Genomic DNA, 23,610 nt, shown 5'->3' on the forward strand with positions numbered 1-23,610 from the left:
AATGAAATTTTGTTATAAATACACTTCACAAATCTGGTTTCGAACCAACTGCTTCGTTCAGTAGTTTTTGTACATAATCCTACTACAGTCTCATGACACCTGGCCTCTTCTACATTTTATGGGATGGTCTTACTGCTTTGATACGACCAGGATCTAAATATATTGGCCATGTCTGGGAGAAGGAGAGGCGGGGCACAAAAAAAAATCGAGAGCATGACGAGGACTGAGAGATGGCTGGGAGGACAGAAATAGCACTGGTGGCCATGCTTTTCACCTTCATTTCCCACATCCCAATAATGTGTTGCGCATACAGTAGACACGCACATACACGCGCATGAACCCTCTTACGGTGGTGTCACACACACTAGCAAGCTCATTCACTTTCATGACAATTCCTGCATTCTTTTATACTTGCTCCACAAGCCATATTCCACACTAACTCCATAGGGCACAGTGTATTGGGACATTGCCTTGTAGTTTTACTGCAAGATTCATTTAATTAAAGAGGACATACCTCAGTGATACTAAACAATGTAAAAGGGACACAAACAGAAATAAAGCAGGGACTGGACATTGAGAGTACACTTTACAGAAGAAGGCTACATTTTATCATGAGTGTCTACTTATTTGTACTGGAAAGGCAATTCATTTCTATTAAACAGCATTACAGCTCTTACCCAGAGTGCTCTCCTGTTTTCCCTTTTTAGTCAAAGGACTGTGAACTCTTAAAAGGTGAACTTGTGTGTGCTGAAAGATGATAATGCACAGTTTTTATTACATACATTCACATAGGTATTCACTCACAGGTTTTTGTAGTTTGCAATGGTGTAAAACAAAACTGCATGAGAGATGATATTTTCTCTTTTGCATATAGCCATACACGATCAGCAAAAATATGATTAACACCACTGTTTAATGCACTGCAGTCTCGGTGGTGTTGCAATGACCCAGAACCAACAACCCAAATGAAGAGCATGTGATTATATGAGTTACAGCGGCCAGGATGTGTGGCATGAGTGTGCTACTACTTTGGCGTCTCGGATCAAAGCGTTTAGGTTATTTTAAAAAAAAAAAACTCCTGACACTTCCTAAAAAAAATGTATTGTGTTGGAATATGGCTGTCAGATTACAGCATTCCCTCGGACACAATAGTCATCTCTTATATGCCATCATTGTGTGGAACAGATCAATGGCACCCAAAAGCAAAAGTGCTTTGTTTAGTGTAATTTAACAGTACTGTAATGAATGTAAAAACTGATGTGAAATACAACTTAGAGGATTTCACCAAAAGTCCCTACTGCAATAATGGTTTACAAATGATACGCTGGAGTGCGAAAATAATCACTATCAAAGCAACCAAATCACAGGGCAATGCTCTACTTAGTTACATTTCCTACAAAATAATATATAGAATGGTAAATGGACTGCACTTATATAGCGCTTTATCTACACTATCACAGTGTCCAAAGCACTTTACAAAGTCTCACATTCACCCATTCACACACAGTCGTACACCAATGGACGGCTGCTACCAAAAATACAAACCACAAGGAACACATCAGTGGACACGAGACACACTACCAAACAGCAATAATGGAAAGAACGAATGTCTCCAGTATTTACTTCTTAACCTGTGGCTAGATACTGAGGACAGAATAAAATACAAGCAGCAAAGTGGAGACTGTGGAGTACAATACGTATTATCCAAAAGTAAGGCATTGTAGCACGCTACGTTAGCATGTGTGTTTATATTTGTAATTTTCGCCGCACAAGATAAACATCATCACATCAAATCTAATTTTGGTTTCGAATATATATATATATTTTTCCTAAAATATATAACGTCCCAACTTCATTGGAATTGGGGTTGTAATCGAAATGTCAGATTTGAGCAAATATTCCCTCAACTTTATGGACTTTGAGATCTCATTCAATTACAATATAAGTGTAAATGGGAAAATGACCCACTTAGACGGACTACAGTACATTGGATCTATAGGCCGCATCATGTTTTTTTATTACAAAGAAGTGAGTGTTCTGAAAAAATAAGCCAATTGTACAGTGTCAATATTAATAAATGTGAAAACTTGATTGTTTTTAGCAAATAATCATTAACTTATAATTTTATGGCTGCAACACGTTCCAAAAAAAGGTGGGACAGGTGGCAAAAAAAGACTGAGAAAGTTGAGGAACGCTCATCAAACACCTGTTGGAACATCCCACAGGTGAACAGGCCAATTGGGAACAGGTGGGTGCAATTATTGGGTATAAAAGGAGCTTCCCTGAATTGCTCAGTCATTCACAAGCAAAGATGGGGCGAGGTTAACCTCTTTGTGAACAAGTACGTGAGAAAATAGTCGAACAGTTTAAGGACAGTGTTCCTCAACGTACAATTGCAAGGAATTTAGGGATTTCATCATCTACGGTCCATAATATCATCAAAAGGTTCAGAGAATCTGGAGAAATCATTGCATGTAAGCGGCAAAGCCGAAAACCAACATTTGAATGCCCGTGACCTTCGGGCGGCACTGCATCAAAAAACGACATTAATGTGTAAAGGATATCACCACATGGGCTCAGGAACACTTGAGAAAACTAATGTCAGTAAATACAGTTCGGCGCTACATCCGTAAGTGCAACTTGAAACTCTACTATGCAAAGCAAAAGCCATCTATAAACAACACCCAGAAACGCCGCCGGCTTCTCTTGGCCCGAGCTCATCTAAGATGGACTGATGGAAAGTGGAAAAGTGTTCTGTGGTCCGACGAGTCCACATTTCAAATTGTTTTTGGAAATTGTGGACGTCGTGTCCTCGGGGCCAAAGAGGAAAAGAATTATCCGCAATGTTATGGACGCAAAGTTCAAAAGCCAGCATCTCTGATGGTATGGGGCTGTGTTAGTGCCAATGGCATGGGTAACTTACACACCTGTGAAGGTACCATTAATGCTTAAAGGTACATTCAGGTTTTGGAGAAACAGATGCTGCCATCCAAGCAACGTCTTTTTCATGGACGCCCCTGCTTATTTCAGCAAAAAAACGCCAAACCACATTCTGCACATGTTACAACAGCGTGGCTTCATAGTAAAAGAGTGTGGGCCTGCCTGCAGTCCAGACTTATTTCCCAATTGAAAATGTGTGGCCCATTATGAAGCGTAAAATACGACAACAGAGACCCCGGACTGTTGAACAGCTGAAGCTGTACATCAAGCAAAAATGGGAAAGAATTCCACCTACAAAGCTTCAACAATTAGTGTCCTCAGTTCTCAAACGTTTATTGAATGTTGTTAAAAGAAAAGGTGATGTAACACAGTGGTAAACATGACCCTGTCCCAGCTTTTTTGGAACGTGTTGCAGCCATAAAATTCTTAATGATTATTTGCTAAAAACAATACGGCTTATCAGTTTGAACATTAAATATCTTGTCTTTGTAGTGTATTCAATTAAATATAGGTCGAACATGATTTGCAAATCATTGTATTCTGTTTTTATTTATGTTTAACACAACGTCCCAACTTCATTGGAATTGGGGTTATACCTATCGTCTTCACTTTTTACTTCATGAAAACAGCAAAATGGTTCATATTTTAAAAATCCATGTGTCCGCTCTGATAAGTCCATCGTAACATACTTGTTGAACAGTGCTGAATGTGCAGTCCTAAATTTATTGCCAACACTCTGACTAACTGTTCCCCTCATCTTTATTAATATGCCTCACTATGACATGCTGCACTGCCGCTGTCCATGGTGCTACTTTTGGGCTGTTCAGCAGTTCCACCAAAGTAGCAAAGAGTTTGGGCTTACACATCAACATGAACCGCAACTTGATTGATCACACCCGTCTAATTTGCAGCATGGTTTGGGCTCTCCCCAAAGAGCCTCCTCTACATTTAATGTCCAGAGGAGTAGCCATTTCAATCACTGGGCCTCACACCTCACCAGGCTTTTTCATTACCTTAACAGCTTTGACATAAGCAAGAGCGATTCAACGGAAATGCATCCAAAAGCGCATTTACTAGTGCATGTACTGAGTGATTGAGTAGACATTGATCAGCCGTAAACAATGTCAAAAAGAGACATGAGTATAAGAGTGGGCTATAAGCAACCCACACAGAGGTGTGCACCAAAGTAAACCTTTTTTTTAAACTTAAGGCAAAGTAAATGTTTAACTTGGTTTAGTCAAAGTTTCTGCATGTACAAAGATTTGTAGAGCTAGATTACTTTTTTTTTTAAATATATATTTGGAGGCATGTAAGCCAGCTTTGTATGATAAAATGGCAAAATTCATATCCTGTACAATCACCAGTATATTTATTAGACAATCGAAGAGGATCCAATATCTGTCATGGGTGCGTGTGCCGGTTGTTGTTTTCCCCCTGTCTCGTACACACCTGCTCCAGAGAGTATCTTCACCACCTGTGCCTCGTTCACCCTAATTACCCCTTGCATTTAACCTCGTGTCTCATTCTTTCTAGTCGCCAGTTCGTTGTACCTTGTCGTCGTGTTCCAGCATTCCTTGTTTCCACGTTACAGATTCACAGTAAGACTAGACCCTGTTCCGATTATCGACCTCGCCTTTTTGTCTCACGTTTTTGGATACTGTTTTCTTTTTTGGATTGCCTGCCTGTGTACCGACCTCTGCCCGTATATTAAACCTCTATTTTTGAAACTGTCCATTTGTTTTGTAGTCGTGCATTTTTGGGTCCTATCCTCTGTTCCGTTCATGACAATATCAGAAATACAGCAGAATTTGATGCAGTGCAGTTCGAAACTCATGCCACCAACTATTATATTACTCTAATAACAGTATACTGCAATTGGCTGGCAACCAGTTCAGGGTGTACCCCACTTCCTGCCCGATGATAGCTGGAATAGGCTCCAGCACTCCCGCGACCCTTGTGAGGATAAGCGGCTCAGAAAATGGATGGATGGATGGATGGATGGATAACAGTATATGATAATATCAATTAGTGGTGTAATGATTCATTCATAATATCGATGTATCGATTTATATTCCTATGATCCAATTGGATCGCTCTCTGCTTGGCAAGTTAGACTTCCGGACGTAAATATATCGATATAAATCATTTTAAAAGTTAATCAATCGATTGTATCGATACTAGGAAATAACACATTGGATTTACGCACGAAAAACCTTTTATGGATGCGTGTGTGTGCATGTGCGTGTGTTTAGTACTTTTAATGATAAAGACGTTAAGCTTTACTCGATTAAGTTTTCCAGTTTGTGACGTCGCAGGGGATTTTGGGAGTATCAACAGTGTAGTTTTTTTCTTGTGCGATTGAGTGCGACAGTCTAAGTAGCAAACCCCATCTCCCATGGCACATGCGCAGTGCAGGAAAGGAGCACAGCAGAGCTCAAAACAAACGCAAACTTCCCGTGAAGCTCAAATCAGAAGTATAGACGCATTTTGGTTTTTCAGTAAACAAAAACGATCACGGAGTAAACATGACGGTATTAGTAATATGACAACTTGAAGCCAATAGGTTGATGTACAATCACTGGTAACCAAGAAGCAAGCAAGGCAAACATCAATTTGTGAGACATTTCAAGCAGGTTTTCCTCATGACAGCACGAGAGCTAAAAGGTTGATGAACACGTTTGAGCCTAGGTACAAAATTCCATCACAGCCATACTTCAGCCAAACACTAATACCACAAACAGCTGTACATCACAAGCTACTCAGAGCTACGTAACGACTTCGGCACGCATTGTGACAGCAAGTGAGTGGATAGTAATAAATATGGTTAGAACATTTGAGCATTACGTAGTTTTTGTTCAATTACAGTATGTGTATTCTTAACAGTTGTATTATTTTTATGTTGAAAAACAGCATCAGAAGTAGCATGTAAACCTGTTAATCCAACCTAAAGAGCTTATTCAAATAAAGTGTGAATGCATTTGCCATTCATGCTTGTTTATTATATCCATAATTAATTTTACCTGATACCTTTAAAAGAAACAAAAGGAATGTAAGAAATTTCATCTGCACTATCCAGTATCCAGATGTTTATTTCGCAGTCACAGTGGTTGAATTTTTGGCTAAAACGTTACTGAATCGATTTCAAGCCAGTGAATCGTTTCAGATCGGATTGTTCTGGATGAACCAATACCATCCTTGAATCGAATCAGCAACCATGAATCGTGATATGAATCGAATCATTGTTAAAACAAATAGTTACACCCCTAGAATCAATAAACCTTTTCAAAATGTTTGTAAACAATAGGCACTAGGGTAGTTCCAGGTGGCAGAATGCAAGTGACTACCACCAACCTGAACTGAAATCGATGACAAAAGCTTGTTTTTGGGGTTGACCAAATGACAACTTTTGGGGAAAAGTTGTCTTTTTTTTTTTTTCAAAAATCTAAATTAATCCTGCGGAATTTCTGGGTCAGGAGGATAAATTGATTAGATGTTGTAAATAAACAAACATCCATCATCGGGTTTGTGGAAGCAAATACAGGTAGGTATGTGTAAAATATTTGGTTGGGTTGTCTGAGTAATTTAGCAAAACATGGCTAGCCTTCTGGTACTGACACTGCGCTATTAGTTCACCTTCAAAAGAGCACTTTTGTCAATTAATCGAAGCAACAGAAAAGTCGATTTAATGAGCCAGTCCCTTAATTATCATGTTAAATATGTCTAAATTTCCACCATGTCTAATTTTTCATCTACTTACCTGTTGAAATGCTTACAGATGCCGTTCTGTCTCCCTTCGAAACAGTTTACAACAAATCCTTTTGACTGACACTTCACACATTCAAACTACGTCGGTAGAGAAGAAGGTTAAACTGATCATTCCAGCCATTTCTCTTATTTTCTCAATTCCTCTGCCTTGGTCAAATGATGATCGTTTACTAGTGGTGCCATCGGAGAACGCTCCATCTTCTGTTAGCCGTAAGTACATGTGACATCATGTTGAAAAGGTCTATAAAAACTGTGTATTATTACCTTTGTAAAGGCCAATTTTATTTCTTTTTTTATTTTTATTTTGACACAGCGTTTGTATTGTGCAGCGCTACCAAATGATGTGGCCTGTGAGTGTAAATACATAGGTTCAATAAAATGTGCCATTTCAGCCTATCATTTGCTTTTTTTATTCATAACATTATGATGCTGGCCAACACTGCACATACCAGTGTCAGTGCTCTTATACCATTTCATGAGGATTTACTGCCCTCATGCATTATTAAATAGCCCTCAATTGCCAGTAAATCATTCCCTATAGCAGTTTAAAGGTGTAAGGTAGATGTTTAGACTTCATACATCCACTGCTGGAGTAGCGATTCTCACTACAAGGTGGAAAAAGTGGGTGGCTAGATATAGATAGTGTCTCTGTGTGCGTGTGTCTGTTTGTATTCTGGTTTGTCAGACCTATCCACAGTTGGAGGTGTTTTGCCAAATTATGCATTTATTCGGAAACTTCAGGTCCTTTCAGCATCTCGTTCTCATAAAAGATTCAGCAGCTGAGTGGTGAGGAGATTCATCCTGCACTGTCAGTTACATTAATTCAGGACAAATGCATTTCCGAACAAAAAAAAAACAAAAAAGCAGAAAGATGCGTGACAATTGTTTGCTACAGCCGGTCTCTTGTTAAAAGAGACAGCAGTTTTAGAGAGCATACAATACGTTGAATGTGGGAGAATGCCAAACAGGAAATGTCTGACGTAAAAAAAAGTTTTAAAAAAATAAAAAAAAGTGTTAATTGGCATCTTACGTTTTCACTGCAGCTCATTAGCGGCATGATGTTTTCATTGAAATCATTATAAATAGGCTCTTAGCTGATAAAGTGAGATGCAAACAAGTGAGCTGCGAGGCGGCATCCTGTGAACCTTGTGCACGCCACCCAATGGGAAGTGTGAAGAGAGGCAAAGCCAAAAGGCGAGCGCATGACAAGACTCTTTTATTCCACTTTTATCCGACACTCATGTCGTATCTGCTCTCCACACTGGGATGTGTCAGAAAGTGTGACGGGAAGAGCGAGTGGGAAGGCTGACCTCAAATACACTGAGAAAAGTGTTAGGAATATGACTGATGTTTACCTTTGAGCTACTCTGACATCACATCCTAACCAACACGAAGCAGGAAATAGGATAGCTATGGTACGATACCTCATTTAAGTGGAAATGACATTTTATGTTTTTATTTTATTTTTTACACCAAATTCCTGTTTGGTCCTCGAATCAGATGATGTTTGAGATGATGCTTTTTTTTTTTTTTTTTTTGACCACGGAAAGCTGCAGTACATTGGATGAGTGGTTAGAATATCTGGTCCACAGTTGTGTTTTTGTTTTTATTTTTTGCAGGAACTCTGACTTGTGAATAGTTGTTTGTCTATATGTGTTCTGTGAGTGACTGGCGACAAGTCCAGGGTGTACTCCGCCTCTCACCCAGTCACTTGGGAAAGGCTCCAGCTCACCCACGACCGTAAGGATGCATCAGCTACAGCGGAACAAATTCAAACATCCGTGAGGTCGTGCAATTTGGAAAACAACAAGACTTTCTGCAAGTAAATGATGGTCACAAAACAAACAGAAAGTCAGGCTAGGCATCAGCACATCGCACAAGGCTTCAGCAAATCTCACAGGACCTCAGCGTACCTCACCTCGTACCTCAGAGCTCGGTTCAGCGAGAATCAAAGGACTGCCTCAGAGAGTGTTTTGCTTTGTCAGTTATTTTTTCGCAACAATGACTCCAAAAGAGGGAGCAGACCCAACAAGGGTGTTAAGAGAAGAAAGGGAATATACAGCGGATGTTGCGTGCAGTAAGCGTATTCCAATTCAAAGTTCTGTCTCTATAAAATGTCCAGTGTGGAGTATTTCAATACCATGCCAGATGATGCTACGGGGTAAAATGAGCTTCATGTCGCTACCCATGGAAAACCATTTCCAAATCGTGACGTTCAGACGTATATTACTCACTTATGGTAATGCAGTAGTAAAGTCAGATCTACAGTAAATATTTACAAGTACTTATAACCATAAATATAAACGCCATGAAATCGCTAATGACAACTAGGAAGTTCGGCATTACAGAATCTATTCTTACTCTACAAGTTCACCAATTGTGACTTTGAAATATCGAATGTCTGGACAGACGCCGATTTCCGATCGACATTGTATGCCGTCATGAACCAAGGACCCGCTGTACATTGAAATTGTGCAACTTTTTTGTTTTTATATGAAAATAACTACATACAATTTTTCTTTGTGTTTTAGGTGAAAAGAAAAAAAAATCTAAACACGCTGAAGGACATCCAGACATTGGAGTCAACTGTCAATATTAGCTTAGTTTCAGTTTTGCTTAGCAATAGCCGATCAAACATTAACTACGCTTCATGTCAGGTATGCTTTTATTTGAGAAGACAATAAAGTGATGGACAATACAAAGACTGTTTTGGTACCATTAAAAAAATATGTGAGTTGCTTAACCCAAGTGATGACTTGATTCGACTTGCTTGAAAAATAGTGGGGACTCAACTTGCTTGATTTCTCCCACAGTAACTTGGGACTTGAAGGTTAATATTTGAGACTTACAATACTTGTAACTTGCACATACAGTGTATGTGACTTATTCCCACCTCTGCCCTTTTTACTCGAGTCCACTGCTTTTGTTGTAGAGTATGTTGCCTCAGGCTTATCAACTTCTGAATTTAATATGGAAAAAATGCCTCAAAGGGGCAATTACTGTGATAAAAATAAGTTACGTAAGTAACGTCTTACTATTACTACTATGGATACAAACAAATTAGGTGGTGATATTCAACTATTATTCTCATGTTTTTGCATAAAGTCGACTTCCATACATTCCATACTTGCCGTGCTCCAACTAGATGATATAATATGCAGCACAGGATCTTTTTATGTAACACATTTATTTTTAGCATTAGACAGATATTTTTTTTTAGCAGCAGCATGCCATCCCTTGTGTATTTTGCATAAGACAGTGTTATATATGCTTCATGATTGCGTGGGGGAGAGGAAGAGAAAGGGACATACACGCATGTCTTACAAAAAGCAGTGAAAGAGGACATAAAAGACATGACAGAAAAATTATGAACATGTAGAACTGGAAAATAATTATGAAGAGTGGTCGACCTGAAGGTTAAATGACTCAAAACTAAGGCTGTCAAAGTTCAAGCGTTAACTCATGATTAATCACAAAAGAATTAATGTATTAATCATGATTTAACTCACACAACTCCAACTAGTGAGCTCGACGGCAAATTCACCCCGATGGGTAAAGGTAATTTGCATGCAGCACTGAACTCTCTGTTCATCGAAGCACAACAAGTTTAAAATACCATCTCATAGCAAAATGTGGCACTATATGTAGTATATTTGGCACCTGTCATTAATCATGATTAATCAAAATTCAAAAGTGTGATTAATCAGATTTAAAAAATGTAATCAATTGACAGCCCTACTTATACCGCAACTTAAAAATTTCTGAAAGTAAGGAAAACTATGCCTTAAATTTCTTGCTATTTGCCATAATGTGTGACATCAGTATTTCACTGTCAATGCTCCCCAGTAGACCTAATTTCAGCCAGCATCATGAGCATTAACTGCGTCATTTTATTTTATTATTTTTTTTTTTTTTGTGGCACATTTTCTCCCTGAAAAACAGACTATTATCAACAAGGGCTCTTGATAGGCGAGAAGAAGAATACTGTGAGAAGAGAATAATAATTTGAAGTAAGCATTCTAAGAAAATATTAAGGGTGCCACAATGTCCACATTTTTTTGGTGGTGTTACTTCTATTAAGACATTTTTAGCACCATTATTGCTTTTGTTTGGGTAGACTTCTACTTTTGGTTTCCCATTGGCTTGAGGGGGCTCTCTTTCGGTAACAAGCAGCTATATGTGAATAAAGGAGTTTGATTTGTACATTGTAAGGCCGATGTTGAGCATTTGCGTTTCATTTGTTCATCTTGTCCCGCTCTCCCGAAGAACATCGCCAGATGGCCGCAAAGTCCTCCAACGCCTGCTTGAGAACCGCCTTTTCGTGAAACCCGAAAAATGTGAATTCCACCTCTCCTCCGTTCACTTCTTGGGATATATCATCACCAAAGGACACTTCCAACCAGACCCAGCAAAGATCCAAGCAGTCGTCAACTAGCCCATTCCCTCCACCCGCAAGGACCTTCAACGTTGCCTAGGTTTCGCCAATTACTATTGACGTTTCATCCGTGACTACAGCAAGGTCGCCGTACCTCTCAGCAGTGTCACCTCCACCAGCTCACCTTTCAATTGGAAGGCTGCCGCATCGCAAGCATTCAAACACCACAAGGAACTGTTCACCAGTGCTCCCATCCTGCGACACCATGACCCCTCCCTCCAGTTCGTGGTGGAGGTTGACGCCACTCACACGGGGGCGGCAGCTGTCCTCTCCCAGCAGGGCCTTGTTTCCCAAAAACTTCATCCCTGTGCCATTTTCTCCCGTCGCCTGTCTACAGCCAAGCAGAATTAGGACATAGGGAACCGTGAGGTGCTAGCCATCGTCTGTGCCCTGGAGGAGTGGAGGCACTGGTTGAGGGGACCGTTACACCCTTTATTATTTGGACTGACCACAAAAACCTGGTTTATCTCCGTTCCGCCAAGCGGCTTAATCCCCAGCAAGCTCACTGGGCTTTATTTGTCACTTGATTCAATTTCTGCCTCTCCTTCTGCCCTGGTTCGCGCAATGGCAAGCCTGATGCCCTCTCCCGTATGTATGCACCCTCCTCCAGCCCAACAGAACCAGAACCCATCCTCCCTTCCTCATGCTTCGTTGAAGATTGAATAAATAGTTAAAGAGGCTCAGAAGACTCACCTGGATCCCAAGACTGGACCTCCTAACCGGCTTTTTGTACCCGATTCCGCACGCTCTGACGTCCTTCAGTGGGCCCACAACTCCAAGCTCACCTATCATCCCGGCATCACCCTCTATCCTACGACCCACAACTGTACTCACCCGATTGTGTTCTTCTCCGTCTCCAGTGTTCCTTCTGTGCCTTCCTCGTCTCGCCTTCGTCTTCCGTGCCTTCCTCGTCTCGCTGACTACACCAGCCACGCTGCCAAGCCAACCCAAGCTCCCGTTCCCACTTTCTGCTTGCTCCTTGTTCCCGACGGTCCATCTCACCTTGAATATCCTTACCCTGAGCCGACCTGGAATAAACCATTCTAAATCTACTCCCTCCGTCTCAGTCTGCTCTTGGGTCCAGTCCAACTCACATCCGACTTCTCACCGTGACAAGACCAGTTAAAAGAGACCATCTCTTTTGCTATGGTGACCTGGCCAAGAAGGCAGCAAGTTAAATGTCAAGTCCAAGTCAATCACATTCAAGTTTATTTCAGTTGTTTATTTTCACCTCCCACCTCTCAAAAAGATATCGTTGTACAAATTCTAGGTCACATTAATGGTGGAAAAAGTTTTAAAATGATTTATCTTGGTCAAAATTCTTTTACAACACAAAAACCTGGCATCTGAACAGGGGTGTGTATACCTTTTATATCCACTGCAGCCTTGTTGCTGTTTTTGTAATCTGCCTGGGCCTACAGTATTGTGCTGTTTAACAAGTAGAAACATTATTGAATAAGAGAGCAGAATTAGCCTAAATTTACTTTACAAATATTTTAGAAAGATTTTATTTATTGTTTTTGAGAAGTGATTTTGTTCAACAATATCTGAATTTGTACATTCATATTTTATTTTGTTATTTTTGTTTTATTTGCCCTTCATGCTCTGATCTGAAAATAAATCAGAAGTTACTCAATAGTTACTCAATACTTGAGTAGGTTTTTCATGGAGTACTTTCTTATTCTTACTCAAGTAAACATTTGGAGGACTACTTTTTACTTTGACTTGAGTCATATTATTCTTAAGTAACAGTACTCTTACTTGAGTACATTTTATGGCTACTCTACACACCTCTGATCCTGACTAAGTATCTAGCAAGTAATTAAATGCACCGCAACAGGTTCCTATCGACCTGTGGCCATGTCGTGTCACTGCACAAGAGCGATGGCCGTCTTAAACTGGCCATGGATGAAGTTTTAATTCAGAAAATCGCTTGCGACAGGAAGTCAAAGCTAACGATTGAAGTGCTCACACAATATGGACCGACTTGAGGGCTCCGGCTTCACTGATCACACAGTACCATCTGGTTTTTGCTGTACCACTTAAGTCCTGTATGTGTCTGTAGCGTATGTGGAATGCTAATGCTTACGATGATTGTAACAACAAAGAAACATGCTTCCCTTATAACTTGTCTGTTAAATCTGTACCGAATGCTCAAAAAAAGAGACACCAATCCACTTTGCACATCCATGATGACAGAAAAATACTCTGTAAATCGACTTTACATTGTATGAGTTCACAGTCTTCTCCGCTTTTGAAATGTCACATATTCATACGATCACTGTACGATTGGTCGTGAGCGCCCTATCATTCCTCAGTTTCCTCCTTTACACAGCAGGGCAAATGATGTCCGAAAACAGGGGCGTGCAAAGGGGACAGGGGATGGAGTGGTGAACCAGGGCATCCACCTGGAGGGGGGCATCCAAAGGGGCTTGGGTGCTCCTTTGAATTAATTGAAGCATTTTGTGGGTGTTATGCTCTTTTAAAAGGTTAATTGGGTTGAACCATGTGCTTGGCTTTGTGCAGAGATTTTAGATTTTTTTCTATTCCAAAACACCAAACAACCCAAACAAATGCAGGCCATGGATGAAGCTATGTAGTCTGCATATGAAGTTGATTCCCTCAAAAATCTACTGTCACACCTTTTGTCAACTCCAAGTTAAGCACATCATTATACCACTAAGTCACACCACTGAGAGACTGGGGTATCCATTTTTATACAGGCTACCTCTTACTATCCATGGTGCTAGCTAGGCAGCTAAGCCAGTGAGGCTAGCTAAGTGCTCCTGTTTGGAAAGTTTGTGTAGGCCTATTACTTTTTTGCTTTTTCATGATTGCTAGTAATCAGAGACCTACCCATCTTAACAGGATCAGTGTTATGATATACTGTGTTTACCTGAAGGTTTTTAGGTCAATCATTTCTTTCCATGTTTTGTCATTTTCTGCCTGGACTTTTAAATTTACATATTCTTAGTTGTTGGACAACAATTGTTTTGAGGTCTTATTTCATGTTTTAAATCTCTTTAAATCAAGGTTGTAACATTGTATTTGTTTTCTGTATTCGTCTCCTGTAACTTGTTGCTTTGCTCTGACAGCCTTTGGTACCTGCTTCTTGTTTTTTCCCCTCCATTTATTTCCTTCATTGCATATGACAGAGGTTGAAGTTTTGATCAAAGATACTTGAAATCTCATCTCCAACAGCCTGCGTCTCGCTTCTCAGGTGTTTGCAACATTGACGGCTGACAGTTTTACAAGATGTGGATTTTTGTGCAGATTTGAGAGTCTCAAGAGAACAAAAACCAAATTTGACAGACAAAGGAAAATGGAAATTATTTTATCCTTATCCGTTTTTGGTTCAGTCACATACCCTCTGTCACTTTGATGTGACCCTTATACAAATTATAGCTTGTTTTTGCAACTCGGTTACCATTTTAGGAAATCTCCTTTCAAAAGTTATTCTATAGTGGACCTGCACTGCATATATTGTACTGCAGTGTTTTGTGTGTGTGTTTGTGTGAGAGAGAGTGGGGGAGAGAGAGAGCGAGAGAGAGAGAGAGAGCAAGAGCGAGAGAGATAGAGAGAAAGACAAGGAGTGAACAGAACATATCCCAGAAGATGCATGTTTAACAGTTACTTGTCACCATAAAATAGTGCTAATGTTGCCATATGAACTGCCAAAACAACAGCAAAAACATCTGCAACTTACCGCAAGGTGTTTTCTCAAGTTAGAAGTAGGCTGAAATATCCAAGTTTGGGCAATGACAAAACTACGCAGCATGTTTAAGTTGTTGTTTTTCGTAGTCTGTACTGTAAACACGAGTTGTGCGCGGCTGTCACGACTCACTTTGATTGGCCCGCAAAACCCAAGACAAGACTTTGTGTGCGGACTTGACTGTCTTGTGTCATTTGATTGGAGAACTTGAGTCAAACATCATTGTGGTAATCACGGTAGATTAGAGCAACGGCCCCCGATGCGGAAGTCGAAAACGAAAGCCTAAAAATATATCGCACACGCAATTATTGATAAATGAAAGTAGAGAGCGGCATGTAGATTACTCTAACTGAGTAAAAGTACCATTTCTTCTTAACATAAATGCTTGAGTAAAAGTAAAAAGTATGTTTTATTAAAACTACTCTTACAAGTACAATATATCCAAAATGTTATTTGAGTAAATGTAATGGAGTAAATGTACCACATTCATACGCACCTCTAGTCAGGATAAATGCGGTTCATAGTGCTTCTGAGAGTAATTATGATTGAGTACCTCTAAATAAACATTACCATGAGCTTTTTTTGCACCTCCCTGATTGACAAAGTGTCAATCAAACAAACACATTTTGACAGCTTTCTGTGCAGCATGATTGTCAGTCATATTACATTGACAAGAGCAAAACTCCAAAGCAGAAATTATTTCATTTTAAAATTCCATTTAAACAGAAATATACAATATATCGCAAAGTGAAAAATGTAACCTGTTAAAAGAAAATATAAAATGGTCACCACATTCCATTAAACCACAACCATGTTTCACTTGTCTTTTAGCAAGCATGCATTTGAATTGGAAACAGGAGAATACACAGTGAGACCTAAGGAATATTGTCAGCAAACAATAATTTGCAAAATATGGCAAACAAAGCTAAGTCTTCAATGTGTTTGGAGGGTAAAGATTGTAAACAAAGAGGATTTGCCCCTATGTAAATAAATGATCAGTACCTCAGCCTGCTTCCGGTTGGCATTTTAGCCCATACAATATGCAAACAGACAGACAGACAGACACACACGCACGCACGCACACACACGCACACACACAATATATTCCCACTTTAAAACCAGCATCTGCATCAACAAGATGTTATAAAAGAATGTTTTCTTTCTTGTAAGCATTAGGGGTAACATAGACTACTCGACTAGTAGACTTCCAGTCGTCCGAATTTAACCAAGCACCGTAGGTCAGTGATGTACTGACTCACCCATATCCTATCGCTGAGAAAAGATAATCTCACCTGAATATAACACTCCGTTGAGGCGAATTGTTTGGAGAAAAAGGCAAATAGTCTTTTTACTACAAAAAATGTGCTCTCCCTCACTGCCCAGGTTTTGGATGAGCATAGCGATTAGACTCTCATCGCTAGCTTTTGGCCAGTCTGATCGTTGAGAGAAAAGTGGGTGCTTGTTGTAGTGTCTCAGTCTGAACACTAGGGGCACTATGTGAAAGGGGTATGTAGAGAAGAAGAAATAAGAGCCAAAGAAAATAGTCTGGTGGAAGTAGGCGAGACTGATAACATGTTTCCTCTGTGTGCTAAGCTACAAATAAATTATGGAAAAATAAATGTCTGCTTCTTGAGAATACCACAGTTGTTGATGTACTTGAAAGTTATTTGGCGTGGTTATGGCTGACAGTAACCGTTGTCTCAATAGAGGTTTTTGATGACTACTGCTTGTCTTTTTTATCAATATTTAAGCTACTACAGTAACAGCACTGTACTGAAAAAATAATGACGTCAACTCGACTTTCATTGCATTGTCATCGAATTTAAAAAAATCTGAAGTCGTGCAACTCGTAATTAGCATGCTTGATATTAGCATCGCATCAGATGGCTGCAGTCAATACAGCCTCAACTGCTGTAGAAACTCAAAGCTCTGTACAAATCAGAATTTTACCAAAAGAACTTGGGTCGCAAGTTGTATCATTTTAAATTTTTACTATTAACAGTGGTGAACTTGTTTTTATACCTGTGTGGCAAGTAAGTTTATAAGATGCTTAAGGCGTATTTGCAACCTGACTTACATTCGATTTCATGCAAATATTGATCATTATAGTTAACTCATAGTTTTGTTTTTACAACAGTAGTTTTTCTAGGTTACTGTTTATAAATGGCACTGACAAGAAATGGTAGTAGCAGAAAAATTGCCGGATCTCTGTGTCTAAGAGGCTATACATTAACTTGTTTTTACATTTGCATTCATATGTCAAATGTTTAAATGTACTTAAAAATTGCCTGCACAGTTAATAATGGATCTACAACCCCAATTCCAATGAAGTTGGGACGTTGTGTTAGACATAAATAAAAACAGAATACAATGATTTGCAAATCATGTTCAACCTGTATTTAAATGAATACACTGCAAAAACAAGATATTTAATGTTCAAACTGATAAACTTTATTGTTTTTAGCAAATAATCGTTAACTTAGAATGTTATGGCTGCAACAAGTTCCAAAAAAGCTGGTCCCTCACCTAGGACCTATTTGCCATGGGTGACCCTGCCAGGGGCATAAAGCCCCAGACAACTTAGCTCCTAGGATCATTGGGACACACAAACCCCTCCACCACGATAAGGTGACGGCTCAAGGAGGGCTAAAAGAAAATGGATGGATTTTTTTTAATCACTGCAAAAACAAGATATTTAATGTTCAAACTGATAAACTTTATTGTTTTTAGCAAATAATCGTTAACTTAGAATGTTATGGCTGCAACAAGTTCCAAAAAAGCTGGTCCCTCACCTAGGACCTATTTGCCATGGGTGACCCTGCCAGGGGCATAAAGCCCCAGACAACTTAGCTCCTAGGATCATTGGGACACACAAACCCCTCCACCACGATAAGGTGACGGCTCAAGGAGGGCTAAAAGAAAATGGATGGATTTTTTTTAATCCATCCTTTTTTTTTTTAAGAAAATGGATGGATAAAATAAAAAAAACATATTTTTAATTTGACATTTATGCTCTGATTTTTATTTATTTTTTATCAGAAGTTACTCACGAGTTACTATTTACTTGAGTAGTTTTTTTCCCACCAAGTACTTTCTTACTCAAGTAAACATTTCGAGGACTACTTTTTACTTTTACTTGAGTCATATTATTCTGAAGTGACAGTACTCTAACTTGAGTACAAAATTTGGCTACTCTACCCACCTCTGATAATAACTAAAAGGGTTTAGTTTTTTGTTGTTGTTGCAATTTGTCACTCAAAGCAGTTTGGTATATTCAAATGATCAGCTAACAGACAGGGCTGCAACATTTGCTGCAACATTAACTGTATCAGTGGAACTGCAATATAAATGTACATTTGTACTGGCTAAAGAGGACAGAGAACATCTGACAGCGTATTTGCTGCCTTCACACTCACATGCACATAAAACTGGAGAGCAGCGGAGGGTCGGTAATAACTTGATATGTGAGGAAAGTGCTTGACATGCAGAAATCAGGCCTGTTATATTCATTTCACACTGACAGCTTGACATCTGCCCAGAGCATTCAAATATAATACCTCGTCACATCACCTCACTTCATCGAACCTCTTGCTGCCGCTATATGTCAGAATGCTAATATTAAAAGGTATCTGCTCGCTAGTGACAGAACACAAAATCAATCTCTATGCTGATGATATTCTTCTTTATTCACAGGAACCCATGTCTTCTCTTCAGGCAGTCTTCAATTGCCACAACCCGCAGCACCTCAACGCGAAAATACAAAAAAACAGTGCAACAAATACGAAATATGATCTGATGAGCAAAAAATGTTGCTTCGACGTAAGAGTAGGAATAGAGGATGTCCGCTCCAGAGGTGGGTAGAGTAGCCAAACATTGTACTCAAGTAAGAGTACTATTACTTGACAATAATGTGACTCAAGTAAAAGTAAAAAGTAGTCCTCCAAAAAAATACTTGAGTAAGAGTAAAAAGTACACAGTGAAATAATTACTGACCACAAACAATTAAAAAAAAGAAAAAAAAAAAAAAACCTTTGCAATTTACTTCACGGTGTTTTCTCAAGTTATAAGAGAGCTGAAATATCCACGTTTGAGCAGACATTGCCAGACAAATAGTATACTACAATACATAAAAGCTGTTGTTTTTGTTCGTCTAAATGTAAACAAGAGGAACGCGCCGTTGCCTTCATCGTAACGACCTCCCCAACATGGTGCCCATGTAGGCATGACAATCAGCCGGGCTGGCTCATCTAGAGTTAATACCTGTGCCCGGGAACCCCAATAGAAGTTGTTGTGTGAGGTCTTGTGACTTTCTTTTGTCGTTTGATTGGTGAACTAGACTTAAACGTCCCTAGCGCCTAAATGCGATTCCCGCAAACAGCGCCCAATGCAGAACTTAAAGTCGTAGTCTCGCACACGAAATAGTTGATAAATAAAAGCAGTGAGCGACATTTAGATCTTTGTAACTGAGTAAAAGTACCGTGACCGCTAGCTGCCGGCGTTAAAGGAACAAACAGCCTATGACAACAGCGACAGCGACCCCCCAGGAAAAACTCATTAGATCTATACAATTCACGTAAATGGCCTATTTTGAGTTCAAAAGGCGACTGATTTGCATGTATGCATATGTGAGACGTACAGTGTCGGCACCGATAACGATACTGGTATCGGTATTGGTTCATCCCCAGTTAAGTGAGACTTAAAACGCCAGTGATGGTCCATTCTCCTGTTCTTTGTCCTCCCTCTGCTGTAGGTTAAATGGAAGAGCTGTCTTCTTACCGTCACATAGATAGCTTCCGTTACAGTGGGCTGGCAATTTTTTTAACATATTGATGGCTCTGGCACTAACAAAGCTTACAGTATACTGAGTTGATTTTCACTTTCACTCCCCCATGATTACCTCCTGCCATGACAGTTCTCTAGAAACTCCAACAATGACAGCAGAAACTGTGACAGATTCTACTCAGCTCAGCTTAAGTATTGTAGAAAAAAGTTAAGCAACGCAGGGAAGCGTCCTATTATCAATAAATTACAAATTCTGCTGTAGTCTGCATTCCACAGTTATACAATCTTGTGATTGCTTTGGCTTTTCTCATAGTGCCTTACGCAAACTGGCTGCAAACTCCCATTCATCATCTTGTGCAATACTGTACAGCTCATTTCACATTAATTCCAGCAAGCACTCTGAGCAACCACGCACTAAAGATAGCACTGCGTTAAATCTTGCGGCTGCATATTTTAAAAGAGCCACTGGGCACTATGTTGAAATATTTTGGATGGGGAATAATTTCTAACAATTTTAGTTCTGAAATTGAAATTATTGCATGTTAAAATCACTAAAGCAAGTCTAAAAAGTGTCATGGGAAATGCTAATTTACTTAAAGTAGAAGTGAGGAACAAGAAATCTTGAATAACCCACCAGACATCTGGAATTTAGTTTCCCATGCATTCCAATACAGACAAGGAATAATAGGACAAAAGCACAAAAGCTTAAGCCTATCCTTTTAATATTGTTGCCTCTGAATACCAGGGGGAAGACAAAAAATTTTTTTCCTCTCCTGGGCTCCCCTAACAGTGGTTCCATTAGGGTGATTCAAAGTGAAACAATGGTTCCATGCTTCCAATTTTTTGTCTTGAGTTTGTTGTCACATTTCTGTCAGGCCAATTATACATTACTCGTGCACTCACTGTAGTAGTCTCGCCACGCTGCAATATTTGCATATCTATTGTTGACCAATACTGGCCACTCGTGTGCCTGAGTAGCATCTGCAACATTTGCACAATCAACATTGTCCCAGATTATCGCACTCCTGGTCGCTTTAAACTGAATCAATTTCTTGAAGTCTCTGCGCCCTTTGCACAATGGTCATTGCACCGGACTATTGTTCTATTAACCATTTCTCCTCTAATTGCTAGAGGACTCTGCATCTTTTTGCACAATTGTCAAAAAACAGCAGCACGGTGGACGACTGGTTAGAGCGTCAGCCTCACAGTTCTGAGGACCCGGGTTCAATCCCCGGCCCCGCCTGTGTGGAGTTTGCATACCAAGAACATGCATTAATTGAAGACTCTAAATTGCCCGTAGGTGTGAGTGCGAATGTTTGTTTGTGCCCTGCAATTGGCTGGCAACCAGTTCAGGGTGTACCCCGCCTCCTGCCCGATGATAGCTGGGATAGCCTCCAGCACGCCCGCGACCCTTGTGAGGAGAAGCGGCTCAGAAAATGGATGGATGTCAAAAAAAAAAAAGTACCTGCATTACCAGATGACTAACCTTTTAATGCTCAGTGACTGTTTTTTTTTTTTTTTCTTCAATCTCTTAATGTCTCAAAATTATTCTCTGTCAAATGGCTGTACTAGAGCGGCTCCAACTACCGGAGACAAATTCTTTGTCTGTTTTGGACATACTTGGCAAATAAAGATGATTCTGATTCCGATTTACTCTCAAGCCATTGTGGCAGCAGCATAAACCTGCTTTTCAAACAACACCCATCATTGAAGCTGCTTCCTTGTAGAGTTGCAAAAAATAAAAATAAAAAAAAACACTTGCAGAGATGTTCCTTTGATGCTCGCTGAACTGGGGTACGATGAAGTTTCATGTGATGTCATGCACAACGGCAGTCCATCTATTGAAATAAGTGTCACAAAAAAGCCAAAGAAAAACCAAGTCCTGAGTCAGATGTCAAGACTGAGGTCTGACAAGGTCTCACTTAACCTCATACAAGACAGCTGCAGTTTTATGTGACTTTATTGACATTTTATCTGATTATATATATATAATTACAACCAGATGCATTCAACTTTTGACGCTTCACTGTTGTGCATTCACTTTGGTGATAGCACTGGATGCCAAAAAAAAAAAAAACTCAGGTGAGCTTGAGGAGTAAAGCCACAGTACTATGCACACATCCAAGCATGCTCTCTCTCACACACACACACACCCACGCACACGCTCACATATCCACATTCAATCAAGTGTTACAATGAAATCCATTTAAGCAGGCTATACATATGCAAATGCATATCATGCGACACCAGCTGTGTGCTTCAACATAAAGGGCTTCCTCCAAGAGCCTCTCAGATCAGGAGAGGGTGAAGTGGCTCACAAAATACATGCACTAATAATAAAAACGCTGGCCACGTGTCTGAAAACAAGTAATATAGACTATCAGACAACTCACAAGTCGAGCTGACACACTTGTCCTGAGTTGATAATGATAAGATGTGCTGTGGATGACATCTATAACCTATTTTTTGCAATTAAAAAAACACTACCTCCCATCAAGGCGCACTGTTAAATCAATTTAAAAGCATGCCAACTTTGGTTTTCACTATACACATTTACATATTCTATATCCTAAACCTTCACAGTGCATCCATCATCATTTAATAGCTCAGCTCATCCGTGTGTACACATCTCTTCTCACTCGCCTCTTGCTATTCTCATCAACCTTTTACTACCTACCTTGTCTTTCACACATTTCCACCTCAACCCTTAGTGAAAACTGCACTCTACATCCACACTATTTCATACCCCCCTTATTTATCGTGTATTGTGCAGATCTCAAATCCTCTAAAAACATCCTTTCATTGTTTCACTTTGAATCAGCCTAACATCATGCATCTCCCCACTCTCCATCTTGGTCCTCCCCCACCATGGGCAGTTTTTACACCAGCTGTTCTGCCACACTTCTGTATTCCTGGAAGCATCAATTCCTGAATGCATTTGAAGACTCTCAAAGATGTGACCCAGTGCCCCTGGAGGCATTCATTCATGTTTTCATTAAAGTACTGCAGTTCGAGCCAGCTTAGTGTTCTTTTTTACCTTGAGTAGACGTACAGATGGCAAGAAGGCTGCGTGGCACAGTTTCCTGATAGTCCAGTTGATTGGCCGTGGCGCATCCACTTGGTTCATGGTGCCCACTCTTCTCGGTGCCTGGAAGAGTCCCCCAGCACCAGGATCAAGGTGGGGCAGAAATGGCAGAATATCTCCAACTCCAAGCACCGCAAAGCGGACAAGTCCCAGGGCATGACCCTCCAGGCGCAACCATCAACCACTCCTGCCAGCAGCACCACTTTAAAGCCTTTACTTCCCAGAGGAGGTGAAGTGCCCTGTTCTCAGGTCCCTCTACCCGCTCACCTCCCCCCCTCCTTCCGTGCCCACTACCGCTCCTCAGGCCAACACAGATCCACAGAGTCTGAGGCAAGGCTGGAGAACCGCGAGCATTACTTTCCACTTCCGCCCCTGGCCATGCAAGACAGAAACAAGAGTATGCGGTATTTCCCCAAGTGGAGCAGATCTGAAGAACAAGAGATAAGAGCGTGCGGAGTGAGGGGGATGCAGGTAGAGGAATAAAGAGAGGGAAAGAGAGCAAGAGAGTGGGGTGTGAGAAAGAGAGAGAGAAGCAGTGCAGTGCAGAATAGCGCAGAAGAGTGAGAGAGATGGAGCGCATAAACGGAGCAGCGTGACGGCCGACGAGTTACATTTGAAGCTGCCTTTCCACCACTGTCTCCAAGATGAGAGAGAGAAACAGAAGAAGATGAAACACAGCATGGGGGAATTTGCTAATCAGGCTGAAATTAACTCAAAATTGAGAAAAAAAAGGAAGGTGAAAATGTGAAAAAGAATTGATGAGACAGAAGAGAGGCAGGATAAACTGGAAGGGGGGAGGCGCAGCATTGGATGATGGTCAAGAGGGAACTGGGGGAAGCAGTGGCAGCTCTCTGCCTTACAGAGGGAATTCTGATGGAGTCTGAAAATGGA

General features: G+C 40.3%; 1 protein-coding gene across 6 annotated transcripts in view; it reads right to left on the minus strand.

Annotated features, from left to right (window-relative positions):
* The window catches only part of trpm3 (transient receptor potential cation channel, subfamily M, member 3), a 161,150-nt gene extending 138,187 nt beyond the window's left edge, over window positions 1-22,963 (minus strand). For all 6 annotated transcript variants that reach the window (XM_061767304.1, XM_061767299.1, XM_061767301.1 and 3 more), the window contains exon 1: window positions 22,672-22,963. In XM_061767304.1, coding sequence (XP_061623288.1) covers window positions 22,672-22,761 — 90 coding nt within the window. In that variant the 5' untranslated portion in view covers window positions 22,762-22,963. The remainder of the gene's footprint in view (window positions 1-22,671) is intronic.
* Between the last annotated feature and the right edge of the window lie 647 nt (window positions 22,964-23,610).

The sequence above is a fragment of the Phyllopteryx taeniolatus genome, chromosome 3, assembly GCF_024500385.1.
Source record: "Phyllopteryx taeniolatus isolate TA_2022b chromosome 3, UOR_Ptae_1.2, whole genome shotgun sequence".
In the NCBI taxonomy this organism is placed as follows: Eukaryota; Metazoa; Chordata; class Actinopteri; order Syngnathiformes; family Syngnathidae; genus Phyllopteryx; species Phyllopteryx taeniolatus.